At 42.9% G+C, this 24,864-nt stretch overlaps 1 protein-coding gene across 3 annotated transcripts in view; it reads left to right on the forward strand.

The window, feature by feature from the left end:
* The window catches only part of cnga3a (cyclic nucleotide gated channel subunit alpha 3a), a 62,284-nt gene extending 58,253 nt beyond the window's left edge, over positions 1-4,031 (forward strand). For 2 of the 3 annotated variants that reach the window (XM_073044098.1, XM_073044100.1), the window contains one exon: positions 1,005-4,031. In XM_073044098.1, the coding sequence (XP_072900199.1) occupies positions 1,005-2,407 (1,403 nt within the window). In that variant the 3' untranslated portion in view covers positions 2,408-4,031. The remainder of the gene's footprint in view (positions 1-1,004) is intronic. The other variant, XM_073044099.1, reaches the window with a different exon arrangement.
* Positions 4,032-24,864: the final 20,833 nt, after the last annotated feature.

Raw genomic sequence — 24,864 nt, forward strand, 5'->3', positions numbered from 1 at the left:
TTTTGTGTGTGTTACTCTGGATTTCCAGCATCTGCAGGCTTTCTTGTATTTTAATCTGTCCAGCCCATTTGGTCCTGTCAGGAGTGCACTAGGGTGAAGCAAGGTTGAAATAATTTCAAATTTGCCATGATTTAATAGCTCAAGCAGCTGTGTTCCAGATTCAGCAGCCTGCATTTTATGCAGGATTGAGGCTACACCACTGTTCCTGACTTAAATTAAAAATACTATTGAGAAAGCTGATATCCACAGATTTATTGAATTGTGTAGTAATGAAAGTAAAATGTTAAAGTTAGAAATGAAATGACTCTTTTAGCAGTAATTTGCTTTAGGTTTCATGGAAGTTCTCATATACAAGGTATGGTCACTAAATTACCCCTTTCCCTCAAACTCACACATCTGCTTCTCTACTATTGAGTCAGCTTCCAACCTGATGGAATGAACATTGATTTTTTTTTAAACTTACAGTAATTTCTCTCCTCTCCCCCTCCTTTTTTTCAATCCATTCTGGCTCCCCTCTTACCCCTTTGCTTCTCCTCACCTGCCCTTCACCTCTCTCTGGTGACCCCCCCCCCCCCCTTTCTCCCATGGTCCACTCTCCTATCAGACTCCTCCTTCTTCAGCCCTTTACCTTTGCCACCAATCACTTCACAGCATCTTATTTCATCAACCCCCCCCACCTTCCCCCTCATATGGTTTCACCTATCACCTGCCAGCTTGTGCTCCTTCCCCTTCCCCCACTTTCTTATTCTGCTTCTTCCTGCTCCCTTTCCAGTCCCGATGAAGGTACTAGGCCCAAAATGTCATCTGTTTATTCACCTCCATAGATGCTGCCTGACCTGCTGAGTTCTTCCAGCATTTTATGTGTTGTTCCAAAAAAGTAATCTGATATTCACAGATATTCTTGAACGTATCATATTCTTTTCTTTCAGAGTTATTACTTTGGGAAGCTGTAGTTTAATTTTTGGATAATGTCTCGCTCAGTAACATTACATTTCTTCACTTAGGTTTTCTTGAACAAGGATTGCTGGTCAAAGATGCAAAGAAATTAAGAGATAATTACATGAAGATGCCTCAGTTTAAGTTGGATACCCTCTCCCTTTTACCAACAGATTTAGCGTACCTTACAATGGGACTGAATTACCCTGAGGTGCGATTTAATCGTCTGTTCCGCTTCAGTCGAATGTTTGAATTCTTCGATCGTACAGAAACCAGAACAAACTACCCTAACGTATTTCGAATTGGAAATCTTGTTTTGTATATCCTCATCATTATCCACTGGAATGGCTGCATTTATTATGCAATCTCCAAATCAATTGGGTTTGGTGTCGATACTTGGGTCTATCCAAACATATCCCACCCTGAATATGGACGACTTAGCAGAAAATACATCTATTGCCTTTACTGGTCCACCTTGACCTTGACCACCATTGGAGAAACACCTCCTCCAGTAAAGGATGAGGAATTTCTGTTTGTGGTCATTGACTTCCTGGTGGGAGTGCTTATCTTTGCAACCATTGTTGGTAACGTGGGCTCCATGATCTCAAACATGAATGCCTCTCGGGCTGAGTTCCAATCCAAAATTGACGCCATCAAACAGTACATGCAGTTCCGTAAAGTGAGCAAAGACCTGGAGGTCAGGATCATTAAGTGGTTTGACTACTTGTGGATCAACAAGAAGAGTATAAATGAGAAAGAAGTCCTCAAGAACCTACCTGACAAACTAAAGGCTGAAATTGCCATCAATGTCCACTTGGAAACACTAAAGAAAGTCCGAATTTTTGCAGATTGCGAAGCTGGCCTCTTAATCGAGCTGGTGCTAAAGCTGCAACCTCAGGTGTACAGCCCCGGAGACTACATCTGCCGCAAGGGAGACATTGGCAGAGAAATGTATATCATCAAAGAGGGCAAACTGGCGGTGGTGGCTGATGACGGGGTAACACAATTCGTGGTCTTGAGTGACGGCAGCTACTTTGGGGAAATCAGCATCTTAAACATAAAGGGCAGTAAAGCTGGGAACAGGCGAACAGCCAACATTAGAAGTATCGGCTACTCTGATCTCTTCTGCCTCTCCAAGGTTGATCTGATGGAAGCCCTGACTGAATATCCGGATGCCAAGAAGATTCTGGAAGAAAAGGGACGTCAGATTTTGATGAAGGATAATCTAATAGACGAAGAAGCAGCAAAAGAGGGGGCAGACCCGAAGGACCTGGAAGAGAAAGTGGAAAGAATGGAGGCCTCCCTGGACACTTTGCAAACCAAGTTTGCCAGGCTCATGGCAGAGTACAAATCCACACAGCTCAAACTGAAGCAAAGGATCACCAAGGTGGAAAGTAAAGTAAAGAACTTTGGCAGTGGATACCTATCTGATGGCTTTGACAGTGCGACTGACACCGAAGGAGGAAAATGATGGTGACAGCCTAGAGGACATTCTTCGCTTTTCCTACCGTTTTGATACTAGGATTTACTGCTACGAAAATAAATTATTTTTTTACAGAACTATATAGGTATAGTGTACACCAAAAATATCAGCTAGTATTTAACACAGATCTGCAATTAAAGTATACACACTAAAATACGACACAGTTTTCACATTAGCACCAATTATAGTTAGATTTAAATACTTCTGTTACATCAGAGGGATTTAAAATGGAGAGAGGAAGGAGAGAAAGAGGAATTATATTATGTCGATCAACACTGTGAAGTAAAGACAGAAGCAAAGTACACCAAATTAATGTTTTGACATCTGTGCTGTTGAAGTTTTTGTATTGGAGTTGCCTTGTTATTGTGTGGAATTTAAATGTTAAACACTAAACTTATTTATTACCCATTATGCACTGCTGTTTAGGACAGCAATGAAGGTCCTCCATCTCTGGAGGTGTCCAGGGCTTCCCTCATCACGTCAGTAGCTCCCTCTCAGTTTTCACTACTGTCAGTCATGCAAGTCCTGGGTGGAGACTCAGGAATACCATTGCACTCAGATGTAGAAGGATTCTTTATTGCTGTTTCTGTAACAATACTGTTTTAACAGTCAGGGTTGTTAGCCCTGAGCTGAACCCCCAAATCTGGAGGACCGGTGAACCTTAGTCGGGCCTCTACCCTTTGACCTGTTTGGCATGGTTGACCCCACCTGGAGCCAAAACACAAGGCCCTTACTCCAGCCAACATGGCTCTCTGGGTCATTGAGGCACACAAGCCTCTAAACCCAACGTGAAGGCTGTGGTCCTTTCGGAGGTATACCACTAATTCTCAGCACAAAATAGGCCTGTTGAAAGAGTTTCCACCTTTTAAAAAGATGCAAATGCCTCCCTCCTGAACCTCAGCAAAAATTAGGCCTGTTGGAAGTGTGTCCGGCTTCTAAAAGGATATGAATGCCTCCCTTTAAATTTAAAGCGGGTATGACTAATGAATGACATGATAGCTTCTGCAGCTGAGTGTTAAACACTGCAAGGCACCACAAACAAACACAATTGCGTATCAATTATTGTCATTTAATTTCTCTGAGCATCACCCATCTTTATCATATAAAAGAGAACAATGCAACAAATCATGGCAATGTAAACCAGTTGCTTGATCTCTTATGTTTGCTGTATTATGCCTTTTAACAAATATCAAAGTAATAAATATGGCTAGAAAGAGCCAGTTAATCACAGCTCCAACTGTGGGATTGATCCTCCGGGAAAGAAGTTCAGTGCATTAAAGGTAGTCCAAGAAGCAGCTGAAAGATGAACTAGCTGGGTCAGTGCATCTCGTTGCTTTGTACTAAGTAAAAATGAAAATAAATTGCTATGATTTGGGATCAATATCTTGAGAAATGGTTCACCCAGGTATTATTTAAGAGCTTGGGCATTGTCAGATATGAAGATTTTCTCTCATTCTTTTTATGTATTGGTAAAATGAAATCATTTTAATGTATTTATTATCCAAAGAATATCAATAATTTTTGTGGTTAAGAAGTGATTTTAGATTTTCATTTTAAATTACACATTTGGTTTATGCCCGTTGTAAGTGCAACATTAAAATGAGTCTTACAACTTGTCGGTTTTTGTATGAATTGAAATATGTTGTCAGACATTCTTTTTTGTTACTGTTTAATACAGTTCATATCAAGATGTGCTGGCTTAATTCTTTTTTGCTCACTATCTTCCTTCCTAGCTTTTTTACTCAGACGGAAAGACTATTCAGTTTGTAAAGCTATTGCTGGAACCAGTATTTCAAAGAGGCTCCTGAGTTCAGTGGAAAATGTACAGAAATTGAAAACTTGGCTGTCATATATACTTTCATACTGATTGCTCTTTCATGTTAATTAATGAAAGAAAACAAAGATAGGTTGAAGTTTCCAGTGAGATGTATTACTGAAAATCTGTTTTTTGAACAACGCACCTAAATACCAAACCATGGTCTTTTCATGATCATGATTGCTCTTGGCAATATTTTCTTCGGAAGTGCTTTGCCATTGCCTTCTTCTGGGTAGTGTCTTTACAAGGTGGGTGATCCTTCCCATTATCAATACTCTTCAGAGTGTGTCTGCCTGGCGTTAGTGGTAGCATAACCAGGAGTACGATATGTACCAGCTGTTTGTACAACCAACTGCTCCCATAGCTGCACATTATCCTGATCGGGGGGTGGGGCATGCTAAGCAGATGCCACACTTTGTCCAAGGGTGACGTGCAGGCTTGAGGAGGGAAGGAGTGCCTTGCACCTCCTTCGGGAGAGGCATATTTCCACCCCACCACCCCAGCCATATTTGATTGAACTGCAGGAGAATGTGAAAATTTCCCTCAGTATCTCTTTGATTGCTGATTGTTAACTCTCAACAACACTAAAATAATTTGTGGTTGTATAGCTGGTGCAGAGTAAATAAAATACTGCATATTTAAATAAATTCCACACATAAAAAAAGGAGTAATACACTACAAAATAATTTGGCAAGAGTTGTGGACTTTGCAGGACATACATTGTTTGTAATGTAATCAGTTTGATGGAGGGATGTGGACATGGTGTAGGTAGGAGGTTGGGTATTTTTGATTTGCTTTTTAGCTGGTTTGACACAACTTTGTGGGCCAAGTGGCCTGTTAGCATGCTGTACTATGTTCTAATAGACTTAGTGGAGGATTGGTGATGAACCAATTAATGACGAAGTTCAGAGGTACAGACTGATTTATATAGCACCTGTCATGAGCATAGGAAGCACGCTATACCTAATCAGGTATACTTGAAGTGAACTTTCCCACTGCCTAGTGTAAGAAATGCAACAACCGTTTTGTGTTCAGAATGGTCACACACGCAGGAAACCGATAATGACCAGCACTTTGGTTTAAAGGCATCAGTATTGGGTATTGTTGTACCAATTTAGGAACAGTGGATTGTCGAGAGAGATGGTGATGACAGAGAGAAGACTCGCTTTTAGCTGGTGCTGTGTGCTTGAACTCAACCACCCAGCAGGTGGATGAGACATGGGAGTGAGGCAAAACGATTACTGGCGAAGGCTAGTAGTGTAAGTATCCTAAAAGCACACACCAAACGATTCAATAAAGTTTGTTATGTTTTCCTGTCTAACAATGGTTAGGATAAAATCAGAGTGACACACTCCATGCAACACCAGCAGAGTGATGAGATCAATTGTCTTATGTAGAGATACAGCACACTGACAGGCCCTTCCCATCTAACAAGCCCATGCCGTACAATTACATCCATGCGACCAATTAACCTACCAACCCATATATCTTTGGGAGGCAGGAGAAAACCGGAACATCCAGAGAAAATCCACGTGGTCATGAGGAGAAGGTACAAATGCCTTACAGACAGCAGCAGGAATTGAACCAGAATGCTGACCCCGATTAACCACTACGCTACTTTGACACCCAACTATATATGTGACAAATCCTCTGGGATCACCGGGAAGGCCAGAGTGGTTCTTCCTAATGCCAAAGATGAACCAAAATGTCCAATGGCTTGTATCAAATGGTTTTCAGACAGAGAGGTGCTTTTAAAGTGTTATCACAATTGCAACATAATAAACAAAAGAAATCAGAAACATTATAATGACCTCAAATATTTTTTTTGTAAGTGATGTTGATTGAAGTATAACTATTGTCCAGACATGGTAACCCTTCCTCCTTTTAAGGCAATGTATGCTGCCGTACAGCAACAGATTTCATGACATATCAGTGATAATCGGCCTGACTCTGATTATCCGAGAAGGGAGTTGGGCTCGTCTATTGGTGCTCTACTTCCTTCAACATTTTCATACCTATCCTTTAACACCTCCAGTGAAAGCAAATCCATTTTATTTAATTTGAGCCAGAAAGACCAATTGCCATTTATGAATGTTTAGGAAGAGAAGCTGATTATCTGGCGTTTGTCAGATGGCCAAATGAGGGAGTTTGCCATACACAATGAGACCATCACATGACCAGCAGTGCCTATGTTGCAAGAGCTGCACGGACAACAAAATATTTTGCAATGACCTTAGGCAACTGATTGTGCTACATAAATGCAAGTCTTTCTTCCTCATTAAAACCGTACTGATGTATTGTGCTCAGTTCTGGTCACCTCATCACAGGAAGGATGCGGAAGCTTTGGTGAGGGTCAGAGGAGATTTATGATAATAGATTGCGGGGGTAGCCCGAGACTTTTCCCCCCAGGGCGGAAATGGCTAATACAAAGAGGCATCATTTTAAGGTGATTGGGAGAATGCATGGCGGTGACGGGAGGGGGGCGTAGTGGGGGATATCAGTGGTAGCTTTTTACACAGAGTGGTAGGTGCGTGGAATGCGCTGCTGGGCTGGTGGTAAAGGCAGATATAGGTATTAGGGACTTTTAGATAGGAACACAGATGAATGAAAAATAGAGGGTTTTGTGGGAGGGAACGGATATATGGATCTTCCAGTGGATTATAGTGTCAGTACAACATCATGGGCTGAAGGGCCTGTTCTGCGCTACACTGTTCTACACTCTGTGTTAGTTTTCTGGGTAAATTAGTGCAATTGTGTAAGAACATATGTCAGGGAATTCAGTTTAAAAGATTTAATAGCCGGGGACGAGTCATTCTTGGATCCTGGTGTAGGTTTACGACATGAAATATTGACCTTCTGCCCCCCCCTCCCTTTAGATGGTGCCCAATCTGTGTTTCTCTAGTAGATTGTTCATTGGTCATACCTGAACGCTCCAACATCGGAAAAGCATGTGGAATTCACTGCGCAGAAACCCATTCGGTCCAAGTCCTCACGAGGATCTCCTCCCACTCGCCTCCAGCTAACCCTGTCCACACCTCCCGTTGCTCCTCTCTCCCGCCAGGGTTTGTGTCGAGCCATTGATATTGAAATAAAGACACAATGAACGGGATCGTGTTTCACAGGTCTGCCTAGTAACGATATTTCTCAGCTAAACTTCGGAAATCTTTGAAAGAGTCTCTAGAAGATGTCGGAAGCTCTCTCCCAATCCAGTGGCTCGCACGTTTTGTCGTGGTTTTCGTCCACCATTGGAAGGCTGCATACAATCAAGCACCCGCTGTGTGGGTTTCATGCATCTTAAGTGTTTATACTCTGACGAGAGAGATTCAGCCTCCCTAACAACGGGCGATAAAGCCTGCTCTTCCGCACGGTTGTTAACCTGCAGTCACTTTAAAGGCTTTGAATTAATTGGCTTGCTATCACTTGCCGGGAGAATCTACCCCCGAGGATCTCTCTCAGCTGGACTGAGAATATTGGAGTGGGGATCTGCTTGCTGAGGAATGGCCGAGAGACGAAAGCCGAGAGAGGTCGAAACATCCAGGTTGATTCAGTCCATCAATTGGAAGGAGGAACTGTTACTGCAAAAGCGCCTGGTCGCCTTAGACTCCATGAAGAAGCAAGTGGCGGATTCTTACACTCTGGATCAGAGTGTCCTGTTCAACAGATTCCGCAGTAAACTCCGGCACTCCGAGTTGGTCCACGCTCGCCTGATGGAGAGGCGGGATGTCGTGGAGCAGCTAAAGCACAAATCTTCCTGCGGCTTCAACAGCTTGGCGAGGGACGACAGCAAAGCCGCTGTGAGGGAGATCTTACGAAGGGCGTCGAGCAACGGGACCATAAGGCGGCAAAGCTCAAGAGCCGGCGAGTCAGCTTTCCAGAGGGGACCCAGAACCGGGACGGCCGTGTTAAAGAGGGCTGAGGAGGACGGAGAGAGCCAGGTTGCCCCGGTCAGCACCGCGCCGCCAATGCCCTCCGAGGGCTTATTGACCCAACGTCCATACACAGTGTCGGGGGCCACTCTGCCACCCGAGAACACCCAGTTCCCAACGCGGGAGAGGCGCCGAACTGCCGGGGTGAAGTTCGTCGCTTTCGGCGCGGACAGCGAGCGGAGAGACACGGGCGCAAGGGGAGAGTCACGGCGCCCAAAGAGCAGCTACCGACCGAGAAGCGGCCGTAGGGGCCGCGGCCACAAACGGGAATCGGCGCTGAGCGTTTTCCTCAAGGTGGGAGAGCGCGAAGAAATGCCGTCGCTGCTGGAGATCCACGCCCGCCTCGTCAGGGAAGCGAAGCTGGAGGAAACCGTGCGGAGGTTTCTAAATGAACTCCAGTCGGAGCAGCGGAGTGCCGCCGCGCAGCGCGATCACTACGCCGAGAGGCTGCTGCTGGCCACGGTGACTGCTCCGAGCAGCACCCCGGCACCCGACACCGATCTGGCGGGCTGGCACTTCGTGGGCAAGGAAATGCATTACCGGAGCATTACTTTGAAAAAACTGGACACGGATTATTTCTCGAACCCGAGTCTCGCTGGTGATTTGGTTCTGCACAACTTGCAATGAGGTGGCGCCGAGGAAAACGCACGGTCCTAATATAGGGTTTCGACCCGAGACGCCGACTATTTTTCTCCCTCACAGATGCTGCTCGACCCGCTGAGTTGCTGAGTTTGATTTTTTGATTTTATTTTGTTCACAAATTGAAGTCTGTGTGTGTGTGTTGGGGTGGGGGGGGGTGGAAGTCTCCGTTGGGGTGGGGGGTGGGGGTGGAAGTCTCCGTTGGGGAACGCAGTTTTATCCACAGCATTCTCATTACTGGCGGGATACGGAGAGGTGGGGTTGGGAACGGGTTTTGATTTGACCGGGCGGCACGGTAGCGTAACGCTAATACTGCGCCATCTATTTGAAGGTCCCGCCGTTGTCCGTGAAGAGTTTGTACATTCTCTCCGTTATCATGTGGGTTTCCTCTCTGTGCTTCCAGTTTCTTCTCAGAGTCCACAGAAGTACGAGTTATTGAGCCCTGGACGTGCTAATTTGGCGCGGGAAGCATGGTGACTCTTGCGGGCTGCCACCCACCCCGGTAGATCTTTGGGCAGTGTTGGGTGTTGACGCAAATGCTGGACATTTCTTTGCATGTTTGAATGTTTCGAAGTGGATTCAATAAATAAAGCTTATCTGTAATCTTTTACTTAAGATCTAGTTTGCAGTGAGTTTGACTTTATTAACATGCTTGCTCATCATTCCAGTGTGGCCCAAGATCTATGGTACTGCACTTGCTGGGGATCCCATATGCCTTGGTCCCAAAGAGGTTCATTGGGTGTAGGAGGGGTTTGTTAGCCTCAGTGAGAACTCCGAGTCTTCCATGGATGTAAGAGAAAGAAACTGACAGTGCAAACAACTGGGTAGTGTGTGAGGGGTCCATTCCGTCCAGCACTAAGGTAGGCCTCTGTGTGAGCTGGATGCAAGTGCTTGTTCTCAATACCACCCCAAATCCTCTGAAGTTTCAGCTACCATGGGCCGAAGATTCCCAGGAGTTAATGGGATTGTCCTGTTTCTTCAAAGAAGCCTTCAGAACTGGGTTGAATCTTTACCTCTGTCTGGTATTCACTTCCTACTACAGACCTTGAAGTAGAGTAACACACACACACACACAAAATGCTGGAGGTACTCAACAGGTCAGGCAGCATCTCCGGAGGGAAATACATAGATGATGTTTGTAGCTGAGACCTAATGAAGCAGCCTGGTCCAAAATGTTGACTGTCTATTTTCCTCCACAGGTGCGGCCTGACCTGTTGAATTTCCCAATCACTTTGCTCAAGGTTTCCAGCTTCTGCAGAATTTATTGTGCCTTGTAATAAAGCATTTCAAAGGAGCAAAAAAAGAGAGTTGCTGGGAGATCGCAGTGGGTCAGGCAGCATCTCTGGAGGGAAGTAGGCAATCAATGTTTTGAGTTGAGTTGAAAAGTCTCCCAACAAAATGCCCACCTGACCTGCTGAGTTCCTGCAGTGGCTGACTTTCTCCTCCAGTTTCCAGAATCCGTATGCTTTTGGGTCCCTGTCAGTTTCAGCAGATTGGTGCTAAGCAGAACAGATATAACCTCCCCAGCATAGTTAACTGGGTGTAACTGTGGCCTCCATATTGGACAAGCTGGTCTCAGAAGGTGCACTGGTAGTATTGCAGCTCCTTCCATTGAACATGGGGAATGTGGGTTGCGTTGGAAACACTGGACTGCACAGGGGTCCACTACTGTAGTTTTGAAGCATCTGGGAGATTTAGTTCCAACGTACTAACCAAGATAAGTTTTAAAATTCCTTTCTAGTCTTTTAATTGGGCCATTGGAATCAGAATCAGGTTTATTATCATTGACATGTCATGAAGTTTGCTGTTTTGTGTAATACATAAAATATAAATTACAATAAGATAAAAAGATATACAATATATGAATATATATTTATATACAATTTTACTTAGAGATACAGTGCAGAATAGACTCTGCTGGCCTTTCGAGCGACGCTGCCAGCAACACACCGAATTAACCCTAGACTAATCACATGACAATTTACAATGAGCATTTAACTTATTGACCTGTATACCTTTGGACTGTGGGAGGAAGCCGGAGCACCTGGGGAAACCCAGGCATTTATATAAATTATAAATAACTATATAAATATACATTAATATATATATCTATGGTGATTGTCCATTGTGTCCCGACGACAGGAAACCTGCGCCAAGAGCCTTTAAAGTGGAAAAGCTGTTGCACTGGGGCAGTTCCGCTCTCTCGATCTCAGAAGTCTGGGTCCAGTGGTACGAACAAGCAACACAAACGCGTCATTCTTGGTTGCAACAATATTATATGTATTTTTTTCAATAAGTAATGCAAAAATAGGGAAGTAGTGTTCATCGGTAAATTAATCATTCTGCTCTGAGAGGAATGATACAAAAAGGACTGCATTTGTTTCACACACTGTGTATGGTGCAGACAAGTGGAATGCATTTACAAGTGTGAAGGTGTTTGAAATGTGCAAAAGGATGTCTTCAGTTTGTTCCCAAAGCCCTGAATAGGCAATTGTGGTTTTTACAAGACAGTTGATGGAGGCAATTACCTTACAGATAATGTGACCCTCCATAAATTTGACTCTTTGTCTATGTTAGCCTTTTCCTCTCGTCACTAGTCACAGCAGTGACTAAATGTCAAACTATTTCATTGACCATAAAGCCTTTTGTGATGTCCTGAGGTTGCAAAAGACACTTTTGCAAATCTTTCTGACCTGGGACCTTTCAATGCCAGCTGGTTAATCCTCCTTGCAGTATAGACAAATAGTTTCACTTTATGGAACATGGCTGGTCTTATTACTTTTCTCCCCTGCTATTTATCACGAATTTGGTTGCTGGATTCAGAATCTGTCAGGGAATTGGGCTTTTACTGCCTGCATTAAAAAGTAGATTCTTTCAGTAATTAGTACATGGCGCTAAAGGGCTATCTGATCAATTTAGGGAAGAAGCTGTTTCTTCATTTGGGAACCTGGATTTGAATCCAGCTGAAGTTTCTTTCGTAAAGAAATGACCCCTTCCGCTTCTGGATAGTGTCAGAAAACATACATAAAACAGGAGCAGGAATATGTTATTCGTGCAGTCAAGTCTGTTGCACCATTCTACACCATCAAAGAGTCATAAGGTCATAGAGTTATGGAAAAAAAACTTTGGATCGCTTCACCCATGCTGACTAGATTGCCTACCTCCTGCTTCTGGTCCTGGTGAAGGCTCTTGGCCCGAAATGTCAACTGTTTATTCCTCTTCATAGATGCTGCCTGACCTGCTGAGTTCCTCCAGCATTTTATGTGTGTTACTCTGCTTCCACTTTCCTGGATTTTGTAACACCTCTGTAACCCTTCCAATCCAAACAGTCTAAATGTCTTATAATAAATATAATTGAGGCTAATCCTCTTTCTTGGTAGGCATAATTTCCCCATTCTCTGACACACCCACTGATGCCTTTTGCATTTATCTAGGCATTTATCTAATTTAAGTATACTCAGTGACATAGTCTTCTGTGGTAGTGAATAAGAAATTTATTCACAACTCAGCTTTAAATCTCTTGCCCTTTAACATGAGAATGTGACCTCCTATTCTGGACACTCCAGCCAAGGGGGACATTCAGTCTGCCTAACTTTAGTGTAAGGTAGATTCTTACAAGTGACCCTGACTGATCTTGTTAGGACATCAATTTATATAGTGAAATGATCTTGTTAGGACATCAAATATAGTGAAATGTTAGTTTCATTCAGAGATCAGCTACTGGCAATAGGATACAGCAAGCCATAAACACAAAAGATTCTGTAGATGCTGGGAAGTCACACAAAATGCTGAAGCAACTCGGCAGGTCAGGCACCATCTTTGGAGAGGAATAAACAGTTGACATTTTGGGCTGATGAAGTGATGCAGCAGAATGCTCCTCTGAGTCCTGCAAAAGGAACATAGAATAGTGAGAAATAGTTGTGTCCTTATGCTTCAATAGTCAGGTGATTAACAAACATATTTAACATTAATATAGAGGATGCAGTATATAGGGTTGATTTTTATTATTTTGTTCTTACTGCATGTTGAGAGTGGCTCCCTTGCAGTAACTCTTATGTTGGCACAATAGCCTAATGGTTAATGTAACACTATTACAGCGCAGACACCCGGGTTCAATTCCCCCATTGTAAAGAATTTGTACGTCCTCCCCATGACTACATGGGTTTCCTCCGCGTGATCCACAGTCCCACATTCCAATGACATATGGGTTAGTAGTCTAATCGGGTGCATGCGTGTAATTGGGTGGTGTGGACTCGGTGGGCCAGCAGGGCCTTTGTGATTCCTGCCCAGTGGGCCCAGCTTTGACTTTGCTTTAATAAATAGAATGAGTTCCTGGGTCAAACCCAATACCGCAAATTGCTTGCAGATAGAGCTAAGATTTTAGATACTGATGATTTGTTTAAAAGCAGAAAGCTGTTATTGATTTTGATAGAACATGAGGTCTTTTGGAAAAATTCCAGCCAGAATTCTACTGAATATTAGTCCCATAGGGCATAGATTACAATTTAATCCATACACTGAAACAACAGAAAATCACAAGCACAAGAGATTCTGCAGATGCCGGAAATCCAGAGCAACGCACATAACTCAGGGACTGGAGGAACTCAGTAGGCCAGACAGCATCTATGGAAACGTTTGGGCCGAGACCCTTCTTCAGGACAGACAGTGCAACTCTGAAAGAGCTGCGTGTACTGATCCAAAATGAACGATTTTAGCTAAACTCACTCCCAGCTCTGCTTGCAGCCTAAAGTTATAGAAGTACTCACCGTAGTACTTCTTAGAGATTTTCTACCTCAACTAACCTTTCAGACAGTGAGTTTGAAACCTCCATTCTTAAATTATTCTCTTTTCCTCTTAAAGCATAACTAAATTCGATCACTAATTGACGTTCCCAAATCAGATTCTATATTGGATGTACTGTATATAATTTAAACAATGCCTGGTTAAATCTCAACTTAGTTCGGTAATAAGTGAGTATCATAACACTGTGCTACAAAATTAATTTTGTCACTGAAATCATTATCATAAAATAGGTACTGCGCTTGACAGTCAAATGTGTGTTAAAATGCCTAAAGTTTAAAGTTTACTTGATTAGGCTCCTGTGTTTCTAAGCACAGGAGAGAGCTGTGTGCACTCGACTGCAAAAATGCTTGTAAACTTATATTGCAAAGTGGAAAATGGTGCTTGTAAAGGATTACTTGTTTTAAAGGGGGAAAACATGGCTGAAAATAATACAAATTCCAGTATTCATGACTTGGATCCCAACTTGACTACGTTGGAGGAAGTTCTGAGAACAATTTCAGGAATAATATTAAAACTCATGCATTTTAAGTTTAGAATCACTCAAATCAAGTACTCATTATATCCAATTGGTATAAAAGGAAAAACTTCTAGGATTAAAATACCAAGCGGGCAACTCTTAGCCAACAGGAATTCAATTAATATTAAGTCGAACTGAAAGTGAAATATTCTCCTTTGCTGAACACAGAATGTCTGCTGATACCTAAATCAAAAAATCTGCAGATGATGGATATCTATAAAAGAAACAGAAAATGCTGGAAATACTCAGCAGGTCAGACTGCATCTGTAAGATAGGCGGAGAGTTAGGCTATTTGGCCCATTGAGCCTGCCCTCTTCCCCCCCCCCCCCCCCCATTTCATCATGGCTGATTTATTACAAACAAGATAAAATCTACAGATGCTGGAAATCAAAGCAACACACACAAAATGCTGGAGGAACTCAGCAGGCCAGGCAGCATCTATGGAAAAGAGTACAGTCGACGTTTCAGGCCCAGACCCTTTGGCAGGATCCATTTTGTGGGTGTTGCATAGCTGATTTATTATCCCTCTTAATCCCATTCTTCTCCTTATTATGATGCCCTTACTAATCAAGAACCTATTGACCTCCACTTTAAATATACTTAGTGACTTGGCCTCCACAGCCACCTGTTGCAATGAATTTCTCCATCCTTTAGCTAAAGAAATTCCTTCTCTATTCTAAAGGGACACACTTGTATTCTGAGGCTCTGCCCTCTGTTCCCATCTACAGGAAACATTCTTCCCATGTTCAGTTAATCTAGGTAGTTCAATATTTCATAGGTTTCAATGAGATCAGTCTGACCTGCTGAGTGTTTCCAGAATGTTCTCCTTTTGCATCTGTGGCAATGTCAGACTAGGACAGGGGTTCCCGACCTGGAGTCCCTGGACCCCTTACTTAATGGTATTGGTCCATGGCATAAAAAAAGTTGGGAACCTCTGAACTGGAGGAGTAATTTGAAGAAGTAATTATATTTTGAAATGTAATCCTATAAAGCAGATTCAGTTCTAAATACATTGTGAACTGTAGGTTCTAGCATATTGTCGAGGGCTCACTGAGTGCGTTCTCTGAGAGCCATGGCCTTTGGAGAGCGAGTTTATGATTTATTTCAAATGTACACGTGTGTTTAATTGAGTTCACATTATAGTCTTCATTTCACCTTGCTGTCTCCATTTGCAAGAATAAGCAAGTAGAAATGTTACACTAGTTTTTAGTTTAACTAAGTACACAATCGGTAGAATTCTGCTGACTCAGACCACTTGGGACCTGGAAATATGTCTCTAGTTTCTGTTTAAGCACAGCATGTTCTTGCACAGTGTGCGGTGCCCAAAAGCTGCAAAGCCTATGACATATGGGCTTTGGTGAGGCAGTGTGTAGCTTTAAATTCACATAATTTGTTTTTATCTGGTTTCTGCTCGGCTCACTGATGACAGGAGAACACAGATACAAGGAACGCACACCATTTGCCATGCAGAAACTCCAGGGTGCATCCTGCGTTCTGGCAACCACAAGCGCAAGAAATGTCACCTGGAGGAACTTGGGCTCTGAACTTTGAGTAACAGCTAATGTCACTGGAATCCATTTCAGAGGCTGAGACCTTTGCAGAAAGCCTGCTTCAAGGTCAACCCACAGCCAGGAAAGTGCAGAGAGGGACTGGCTGAGAGCCAGGCAGACATAAAAAGAACAGGCTGTCAGTTCAGTCTGCCAAGTTTATCTTGTTCTTTAATTAATATTAGGGTTCGAGTACTGATGGGAAGAGGATTCCCTTGAATAGACAATAGACAATAGGTGCAGAAGTAGACCATTCAGCCCTTCGAGCCTGCACCGCCATTTTGAGATCATGGCTGATCATCTACTATCAATACCCAGTTCCTGCCTTGTCCCCATATCCCTTGATTCCCCTATCCATAAGATACCTATCTAGCTCCTTCTTGAAAGCATCCAGAGAATTGGCCTCCACTGCCTTCCGAGGCAGTGCATTCCAGACCCCCACAACTCTCTGGGAGAAGTTTTTCCTTAACTCTGTCCTAAATGACCTACCCCTTATTCTCAAACCATGCCCTCTGGTACTGGACTCTCCCAGCATCTGGAACATATTTCCTGCCTCTATCTTGTCCTATCCCTTAATAATCTTATATGTTTCAATCAGATCCCCTCTCAATCTCCTTAATTCCAGCGTGTACAAGCCCAGTCTCTCTAACCTCTCTGCGTAAGACAGTCTGGACATCCCAGGAATTAACCTTGTGAATCTACGCTGCACTTCCTCTACAGCCAGGATGTCCTTCCTTAACCCTGGAGACCAAAACTGTACACAATACTCCAGGTGTGGTCTCACCAGGGCTCTGTACAAATGCAAGAGGATTTCCTTGCTCTTGTACTCAATTCCCTTTGTAATAGAGGCCAACATTCCAATAGCCTTCTTCACTGCCTGCTGCACTTGCTCATTCACCTTCAGTGACTGATGAACAAGACTCCTAGATCTCTTTGTATTTCTCCCTTACCTAACTCTACACCATTCAGATAATAATCTGCCTTCCTGTTCTTACTCCCAAAGTGGATAACCTCACACTTATTCACATTAAACGTCATCTGCCAAGTATCTGCCCACTCACCCAGCCTATCCAAGCCACCCTGAATTCTCCTAACATCCTCATCACATGTCACACTGTCACCCAGCTTAGTATCATCAGCAAATTTGCTGATGTTATTCTCAATGCCTTCATCTAAATTGAAGAACTCACCTTTGCAATAGAGAGCTCTTTGTTACAGAGAGGGGTGAAGAAAGACCATGGAAGAATAGTTAAAATGGAATCTCTAATTAGGGAGGGAAACCGAAGGGCCCATGGTTTCTGATATGATTTCACACCAATACCAGGGTTAAGAATATCACTGATACAAAAGGAACTGCAGATGCTGGAAATCTAAAGCAACACACACAAAATGCTGGAGGAGCTCAGCAGGTCTGGCAGCATCTATGGATGGGAATAAACCGTCGACATTTCGGGTTGAGACCTTCCATAAGGATATCACAGACTGGTTGAAGCGCCAGTGTTAGATGCTGGAGACCCAACTTGGTACTGTCCCGTGCTTATATGAACCAGGAACATAGTACTTACAGTGGGTGTCATTTACTTGGATTTTCAGAAGGCACTTAATAAGGTGCCACACATGAGTCTGCTTAACAAGATCAAATCCTATGGTGTTAAGGGAAAGATGGATGGAGGAATGGCTGACAAGCAGGAGGCAGTGAGTGGGAATAAAGGGGCCTTATTAAATATCAATGTATCCCTGGCATAAGAATATTTAAATGTTTTCTTCATTAAAGGTCTGAGGGGATCTGTCTTAAATGGGCAACTTTTTATTTTTAAACAACGATCTTTTGCTGTAGGTTCTCCCACTGGAAGAAACACATCGCCAATCCATCCTCTCCAGATCCCTCCGGATTTTATAAGTTTCTATCAAGTCCTGCTCATACTTTTAAACTTCAGCAAATACAATCGTTCGAAGGGACCATACGCACTTTCATTTGGAAAGGCAGGTCAATCGGAGACAGAAGATTTGTCCAGTGACAGTTGTGACCTACTAACTTGATTGAACTTTTTGGGAAATAACAGAGGATCACCGAAGGCAATTAGATTGATGTAATCTAAACACGAGGAAATCTGCAGATGCTGGAGATTCAAACAACACACACAAAATGCTGGTGGAACACAGCAGGCCAGGCAGTATCTATAGGAAGAAGTACAGTCAACGTTTGTCAGGACTAATCCCATCCATAGTCCTGATGAAGGGTCACGGCCTGAAACGTCGACCACTTCTTCCTATAGATGCTGCCTGGCCTACTGCGTTCCACCAGCATTTTGTGTGTGTTGATGTAATCTATGTGGATTTTAGCAAGGCCCCATTTTGCATCCTGGTCAATAAAGGAAATGCCTACAAGATTCAGGCAGTGGTAAGCTGGATCCACTCTTGGCTCAGTGGAAGAAGCAATCAGTGTTTTTGCAAGTGTAGGCCAGGTGCCATTGGATGTCATAGTCAACCAGCTTTTGCAATGTGAGGGAAGAGACTGAAAAGCAGGACCTCCAAGGTAGTAATCTTAGGATTACTCCTAGTGCTACACACTAGTCAGAGCAGGAAAGGATGGTAGTACAGGTGAATGAGTGGCTGAGGAACTGGTACAGGGGGCAGGGTTTCAGGTTCTTGGATAATTAGAACATTTTCTGGGGGAGGGTGACCTTAAAAGTGGGACGGTTTGCGTCTAAGCTGGGGGAAAACAAATACCCTGGCTGGATGGTTCACTTGTGTTACTTGGGAGGGTTATAACGAGTTTGGCAGGGGGATGGGAACCAGAGCACCAGGGCAGAAAGTGAAGCAATGGATAGGAAGTTAGATGTCAGGGCCAGTAAAAAACAGTCCAGAGCAAAGTAATTGATATGATGGGATGGATAGTTTGAAGTGTATGTTTTTTAATGCTAGGAGCTTTATGGATACAGTTGATGAACAGAGCATGGATCAGTACATGGAACTATGCTGTTGTGGCCATTACAGAGTTTTGCTAGAGAGACAGACAGGAATGGGTGCTTAATATTCCAGGGCTTGAATGTTTTAGAAGAGATAAGAGAGGGAGGTAGATGAGATGCACTACAGGGACAACACCACAGCTGCATTCAGTAAGACATAATGGAGGGCTCGTCCACCATATGGGTAGAACTCAGAAAGGGTGCAATCACTCTGATGGGATTGTACTACTGACCCCCAGTAGTCATTGGGACGTTGAGGAAGAGATATGCAGAGAGACTAAGGAAAGGTGTAAACACAGTAGGATTATTGTCATGACGGACTTCAACATCCCTAATATAAACTGGGAGCTGCTTAGAGGTTTAGATAGGGCAGAGTTTGTTAGGTGCATCTAGGAGGGTTTCTCAAATCAGTATGCAGATAATCCAGCAAGAGGAGGGTCTGTACTGGGCCTGCTGCTGGATAATGAGCCTGGCCAGGAGACCAACCCTTTAGTGGGTGAACAGTTAGGGAATAGTGAACATGACTCCTTAAATTTCTAAATAGCTATTGAGAAGAATAAGAATGGGCCTTGTGGAAGAGCATTAAATTGGAGCAGGGAAAATTGTGAGAGCACCAGGCAGGAACTAGGGAGAGTTAATTGGAAATAGCCGTTTTTGGGCAAGTCATCACTTGGCGTGGAGTTTGTTTAAAAACAAACTGCACAGAATACAGGACAGGTATGTTCCAGTGAGAATAAAGGACAAGGATGGCAATGTAAGAGAACCTTAGACGTCGAGAGAGGTGATGAATTTAGTCAAAAAGAAAAAGGAAAGGTATGTAAAGATTAGAAATCTAGAAACAAACAGAGCTCTCGAGGATTGTAAAGAATTCAGAAAGGAACTCAAAAAGGAAATGGAAAAAGCCATGACAAGTCATTGGCACATGTGATTAATGAGAATCCCAAGGCTTTCCATACGTACATCAGGAGTGAGAGAATAACTAGGGAGAAGGTGGGAGCACTCAAGGATAACGGGGGGGAGGGGCGACTTGCTTGGATGTGAAGGATGTGGGTGAGTTCCTTCATCAGTAGTTTACAAGGAGAAGGATGTGGAGGTAGGGAGATCAGTGCTGAGCGTATTGATATGCTGGGGCATTTTGAGCTAAAGAAGGAGATAATGTTGGGTTTCTTAAAGGCCATTAAGGTGGATAAGTCCCAGGGATGGATGGGATATACTCCAGGTTACTGAAAGAGGCAAGATAAGAGATGGCTGGGGTCTTGAACAATATCTTCATGTCCTCTCTACTCACATGTGAGGTCCTAGATGACTGGCAGTAGTTAATGCTGTTCCATTATTCAAGAAGGGAACAAGGGTCAATCCTGGAAACTATAGAGTGGTGAGTGTCACATCAGTGGTAAGGAAGTTACTGGAGAGAATTCCGGGCAGTAAAATTTTTGAGCATTTGGAAAACCATGATCTAGTTAGCGTGAGCCTGCATGGCTTTGTGTGGGGAAAGTCGTGTCATCCTAACTTTATTGAGTTTTGTGACAGGGTGACAAAGGTGATTGAGGAAGGTTGAGCTGTGGATGTTATTTACTTGGAAATTAGTAAGGTGTTAACAAGGCCCTTCATGGGAGGCTCATTCAACAGATTAAGATGCATGGGATCCATGGTGAATTGGCCTTTTGGATTCAAAATTGGCTTGCCCATAGCAGACAGAGGATAGTGGTTGGAGTGACTTGCTCTAGTTGCAGGTTTGAGATGAGTGGTGTTCGGTAGGGATCTGTACTGGGACCTCAGCTGTTTGTGATGCATATAGGTGACCTGGATGAAAATGTAGATGGGTGGGTTAGTAAGTTTACAGTTGATACCAAGATTGGGGGTGTTGTGGATAGTGTAGAAGACTGGCAAAGAATACAGTGGAATCTAGTTCAATTGCAGATATGGGCAGAGATATTGAATGTGGAGTTTAACTCAGCTAACCGTGAAGTGTTGCACCTTGGTAGGTCAAATGCAAAGGGACAGTATACTTTTAAGGATAGGATCCTTAACAGTGTTAATGAGCAGAGGGATCTTAGGATCCAAGTTCATAGCTCCCTGCAAGTGGCTACACAGTTTGATAGGGTAGTTAAGAAAGCTTAGGGCATGCTTGTCTTTATTAGTCGAGGCACTGAGATCAAAAGTTGGAAAGTTATGTTGCGGCTTTATAAGTTAGGCTGCATCTGGAGTATTGCATACAGTTCTGGGCGCCTGATTATAGGAAGGATGACGAGGATTATCAGGACATTACCTGAGATGTGAGGCGAAAGATTTTTTTTACACTGAGAGTGGTGGGTGCCTGGGGTGCTGGTAGAGGCAGAAACATTAGAAACTTTTAGAAACAATTGGTTCACCACAATATTATGGTCTGAAGAGCCTGTTCCTGCTCTGTACTGTTCTATGTCCTATATTAATTTTAAAATAAAGGTGCAATTGGTATAAATGTTGTCATTTAGTGCAAGGAGGAAAGCTTTGAGCTGAAGGAATTTAGGCAAGAAATAGGAATCAAAGTGCCTTTTTCTGTAGAATCACAAATATGAGAAAATCTTCAGATGCTGGAAATCCAACACAACACACACAAAACGCTGAAGGAACTCAGCAAGCCAGGCAGCATTGATGGAAAGGAATAAACAGTCGATGTTTTGGGTTTGGACCCTTCCTCAGGACTTATTTCTACGTTGTGTGATTCTGACTGTATACTGTAAAATGCAAATAAATATTTTTATTTTCTGTCTAAATGAAAGGAACCACTTGTGCGAAACAGCAAGCAGAGGTCGTAGCCTGCCTAAGCAGCAATGTTACCATTCTTACTTCTGCTCTTCTCAAACCTGACCCAAATTGCAGAGGAGAGTCCTTGGGATTAATACCCTTATAAGAACCAGTACCGTAATGCGATCATTGATTCAGTCCAAGCTCATGTCAAAATCATGTGAGTGTCAGCTTGCACTTGGCAGGCTGTACTCTGACTGATGCTCTCTATGCAGCTGTGGGCACTCATGCACTACTACCAGATGGAATTTAGATTCTGTCAGGCTAATAATAGGTAGAGGAGTGAAGAGGAAAGAAAGAAATTGAATTCCTTCTCGTGATATGATCAGACGTGTGGTTTGTCAGAACTTAATGCTGAATAAGGGTGAGCCTGCAACTCTCAACCAAGCATTAAGGAATGATAAAATTCAGGGCAGGCAGTCTTGCATTGGTACGTACCAGATGGTAACAGAATAGTGCTGGTAGGATCTGTTGATTAAATCTCTGCAATAATGGGTATAAATGACTGTCAGATAGTTAAAACAGAAATAATTCATTGATCAATATTGTCACCTTCAAGTATTCCATCCCATACTCAAAAATAACAAGGCCTTGGGAGTGGATGATATCCGAACTAAAATCACAAAACTTGGCAATGAGGGGTTACAAGTCCATAGCCTTTTCCCAAATATGGACAAGGCTCTTCCCTGGGACCTACAGAGATGCTGTGATTGTGGTAACCTTTAAGAAAGGAGTCAAGATCAGCTGTGGTGGTTAGTTGGCCACAGGGAAAGTCAACACAAGGATACCCCCAACAGTTTTCCACCTCATGGGCAAACAGCTACTTTCCCTATCGCTGTGTAGAATTTGTTCATTTACAGAAACGGTGGACATGTTGTCATTAATCTTCAGTTTCAAGAAAAATGCAGAAGGCAGCATTATGCACCATACATGGCCTTTCTCTAACCTCAAAGTACTGCCTTCAGTCAGGAGAGACTGTAGTACATTAACTTCCCCTGGAACTGAATCTTTAGAACTAATGGGGAACTCTTCAATCCTTCCTTGCAGCCTAACATGCTTTTGTACCCACCCTAGTTCTGACAAAAGTTTAACTACTTCTCTTCCTAACAATGTGACTTGGCCTGCTGAATATTTCCAGAATGTTTTTATTTTAGGATAGAAATAAAGATTTTCTTAAATCCAAAAAATCTCAAATTCCATTCTGATATGAACTGAATACAGTGATCTGGTGATAATTCACAATCATCGAGTGACAGAATGAGCAATGTTTTAAATAATAAAAACAAAAATTAAAGGGTAACTGGATATTTTATTCAGAGCACAGCCTCTAAATCCTAGAGAAATAACTTGGTTACCTTGTATAACTTTCACAGCTTTATAACAACAGCATCATTCCATGATTTGGCTAAGTACAAGAGTTGCTTAACATGACTACTAATGAGATCAGACCCTTACTCAGCCCAAGACTACATGAACGCCTGGTAGCTCACATCAGATGGTTTAAAGGCATTCTTCTAATAGTTTCCAGAATGCCAATAGATAAGCAACCTCTTTTGGACCTCTTTTTATCAATCTCCCCACATCAACATTTCAAAACACATCTCTCCCTCTCATCCGCTGCTCCCAGAGGAAGGCCCTTGCTCTCTCTTTTTCCCACGGTGCTGATGAAGGATGGTGCCAAAGCAAGGTTTAATCAACACAGTTTATGGATTGTGGACTCTAATTCACTTCTATGATGTGTTTTTTTTTCTGGTTTGGACAATTCTGGATCAAGGAGGTCTGCAGATAATGAACACTGATCTGAACTGAAAAATGCCTTTTGATACGTGTTTTCACTCATTTATTTTTGTTGCCGTTTGTGTGATTTGTCTTTTTAGTGTGTGTGTGGGGGGAGGGGGATGATTTTTTTTCTCTTTGAACAGATTCCATGGTTTTTCTTTGTTTTGTGACTATCTGTGGGGAAGACGAATCTCAGAGTTGTAAACTGCACACATATTTTGATAATAAATGTGCTTTGAATCCTGAATCATTTGAATCCTTCAAACTCCCATATACAAAGATTTCCTTATTATTGTTATTGAAAAATAACAGGAAATTATTTTAGCCTATCAAGTCCACCTAAGCTGGCTCTCAGAGCAAGCCCATCACAACTTTCCCTGTGAAGTCGGTGTGCACATTGCCAATTCTCAGAGAAAAAAACTCCATTGACCTCTGATAGATAGATAGATAGATAGATAGATAGATAGATACTTTATTCATCCCCATGGGGAAATTCAACTTTTTTCCAATGTCCCATACACTTGTTGTAGCAAAACTAATTACATACAATACTTAACTCAGTAAAAAATATGATATGCATCTAAATCACTATCTCAAAAAGCATTAATAATAGCTTTTAAAAAGTTCTTAAGTCCTGGCGGTAGAATTGTAAAGCCTAATGGCATTGGGGAGTATTGACCTCTTCATCCTGTCTGAGGAGCATTGCATCGATAGTAAACTGTCGCTGAAACTGCTTCTCTGTCTCTGGATGGTGCTATGTAGAGGATGTTCAGAGTTATCCATAATTGACCATAGCCTACTCAGCGCCCTTCGCTCAGCTACCGATGTTAAACTCTCCAGTACTTTGCCCACGACAGAGCCCACCTTCCTTACCAGCTTATTAAGACGTGAGGCGTCCCTCTTCTTAATGCTTCCTCCCCAACACGCCACCACAAAGAAGAGGGCGCTCTCCACAACTGACCTATAGAACATCTTCAGCATCTCACTACAGACATTGAATGACGCCAACCTTCTAAGGAAGTACAGTCGACTCTGTGCCTTCCTGCACAAGGCATCTGTGTTGGCAGTCCAGTCTAGCTTCTCATCTAACTGTACTCCCAGATACTTGTAGGTCTTAACCTGCTCCACACATTCTCCATTAATGATCACTGGCTCCATAGGAGGCCTAGATCCTCAAATCTTTGCTTGATCTCATGGTAGACTGTAAATTCTCTCCCCAATTACAATCAATACAAACCTTGATCTGAAATATCAACAATTCCTCCACCCTATCCCTCACAGATGCTGCTTGACCTGCTGAGTTTCTCCAGCAGTTTTCTTCTGTGTCTGATTTCAGCATTTGCGATCTCCTGCATCTCCAACGTAACTGATGCTTTGAAAGAACCACAGTTTCCTTCAACTAGCTCAGTTTAGAAACTCTGAAATATCTTTATAGAAGTTGATTTTAGGGTCACACATATGTGCTCTCTGCATGATTGTTGAAAACTTCGGTTTAACATACTTTGGTTTACTTGTGGGTCATTTATGTACTTGACATCCAAAAGGTGGTGAGTTCCTTTGGAACCAAGCTACTTCATAAAGGGGCGGGGCTGAGTTTTACTGAGATTTTAGCGGAATCCCCCAAAGCACCAGGATGGAACAGCAAAAGCACTCTTTATTCCA

This window comes from Hemitrygon akajei, chromosome 4 (assembly GCF_048418815.1).
Source record: "Hemitrygon akajei chromosome 4, sHemAka1.3, whole genome shotgun sequence".
Taxonomy (NCBI): domain Eukaryota; kingdom Metazoa; phylum Chordata; class Chondrichthyes; order Myliobatiformes; family Dasyatidae; genus Hemitrygon; species Hemitrygon akajei.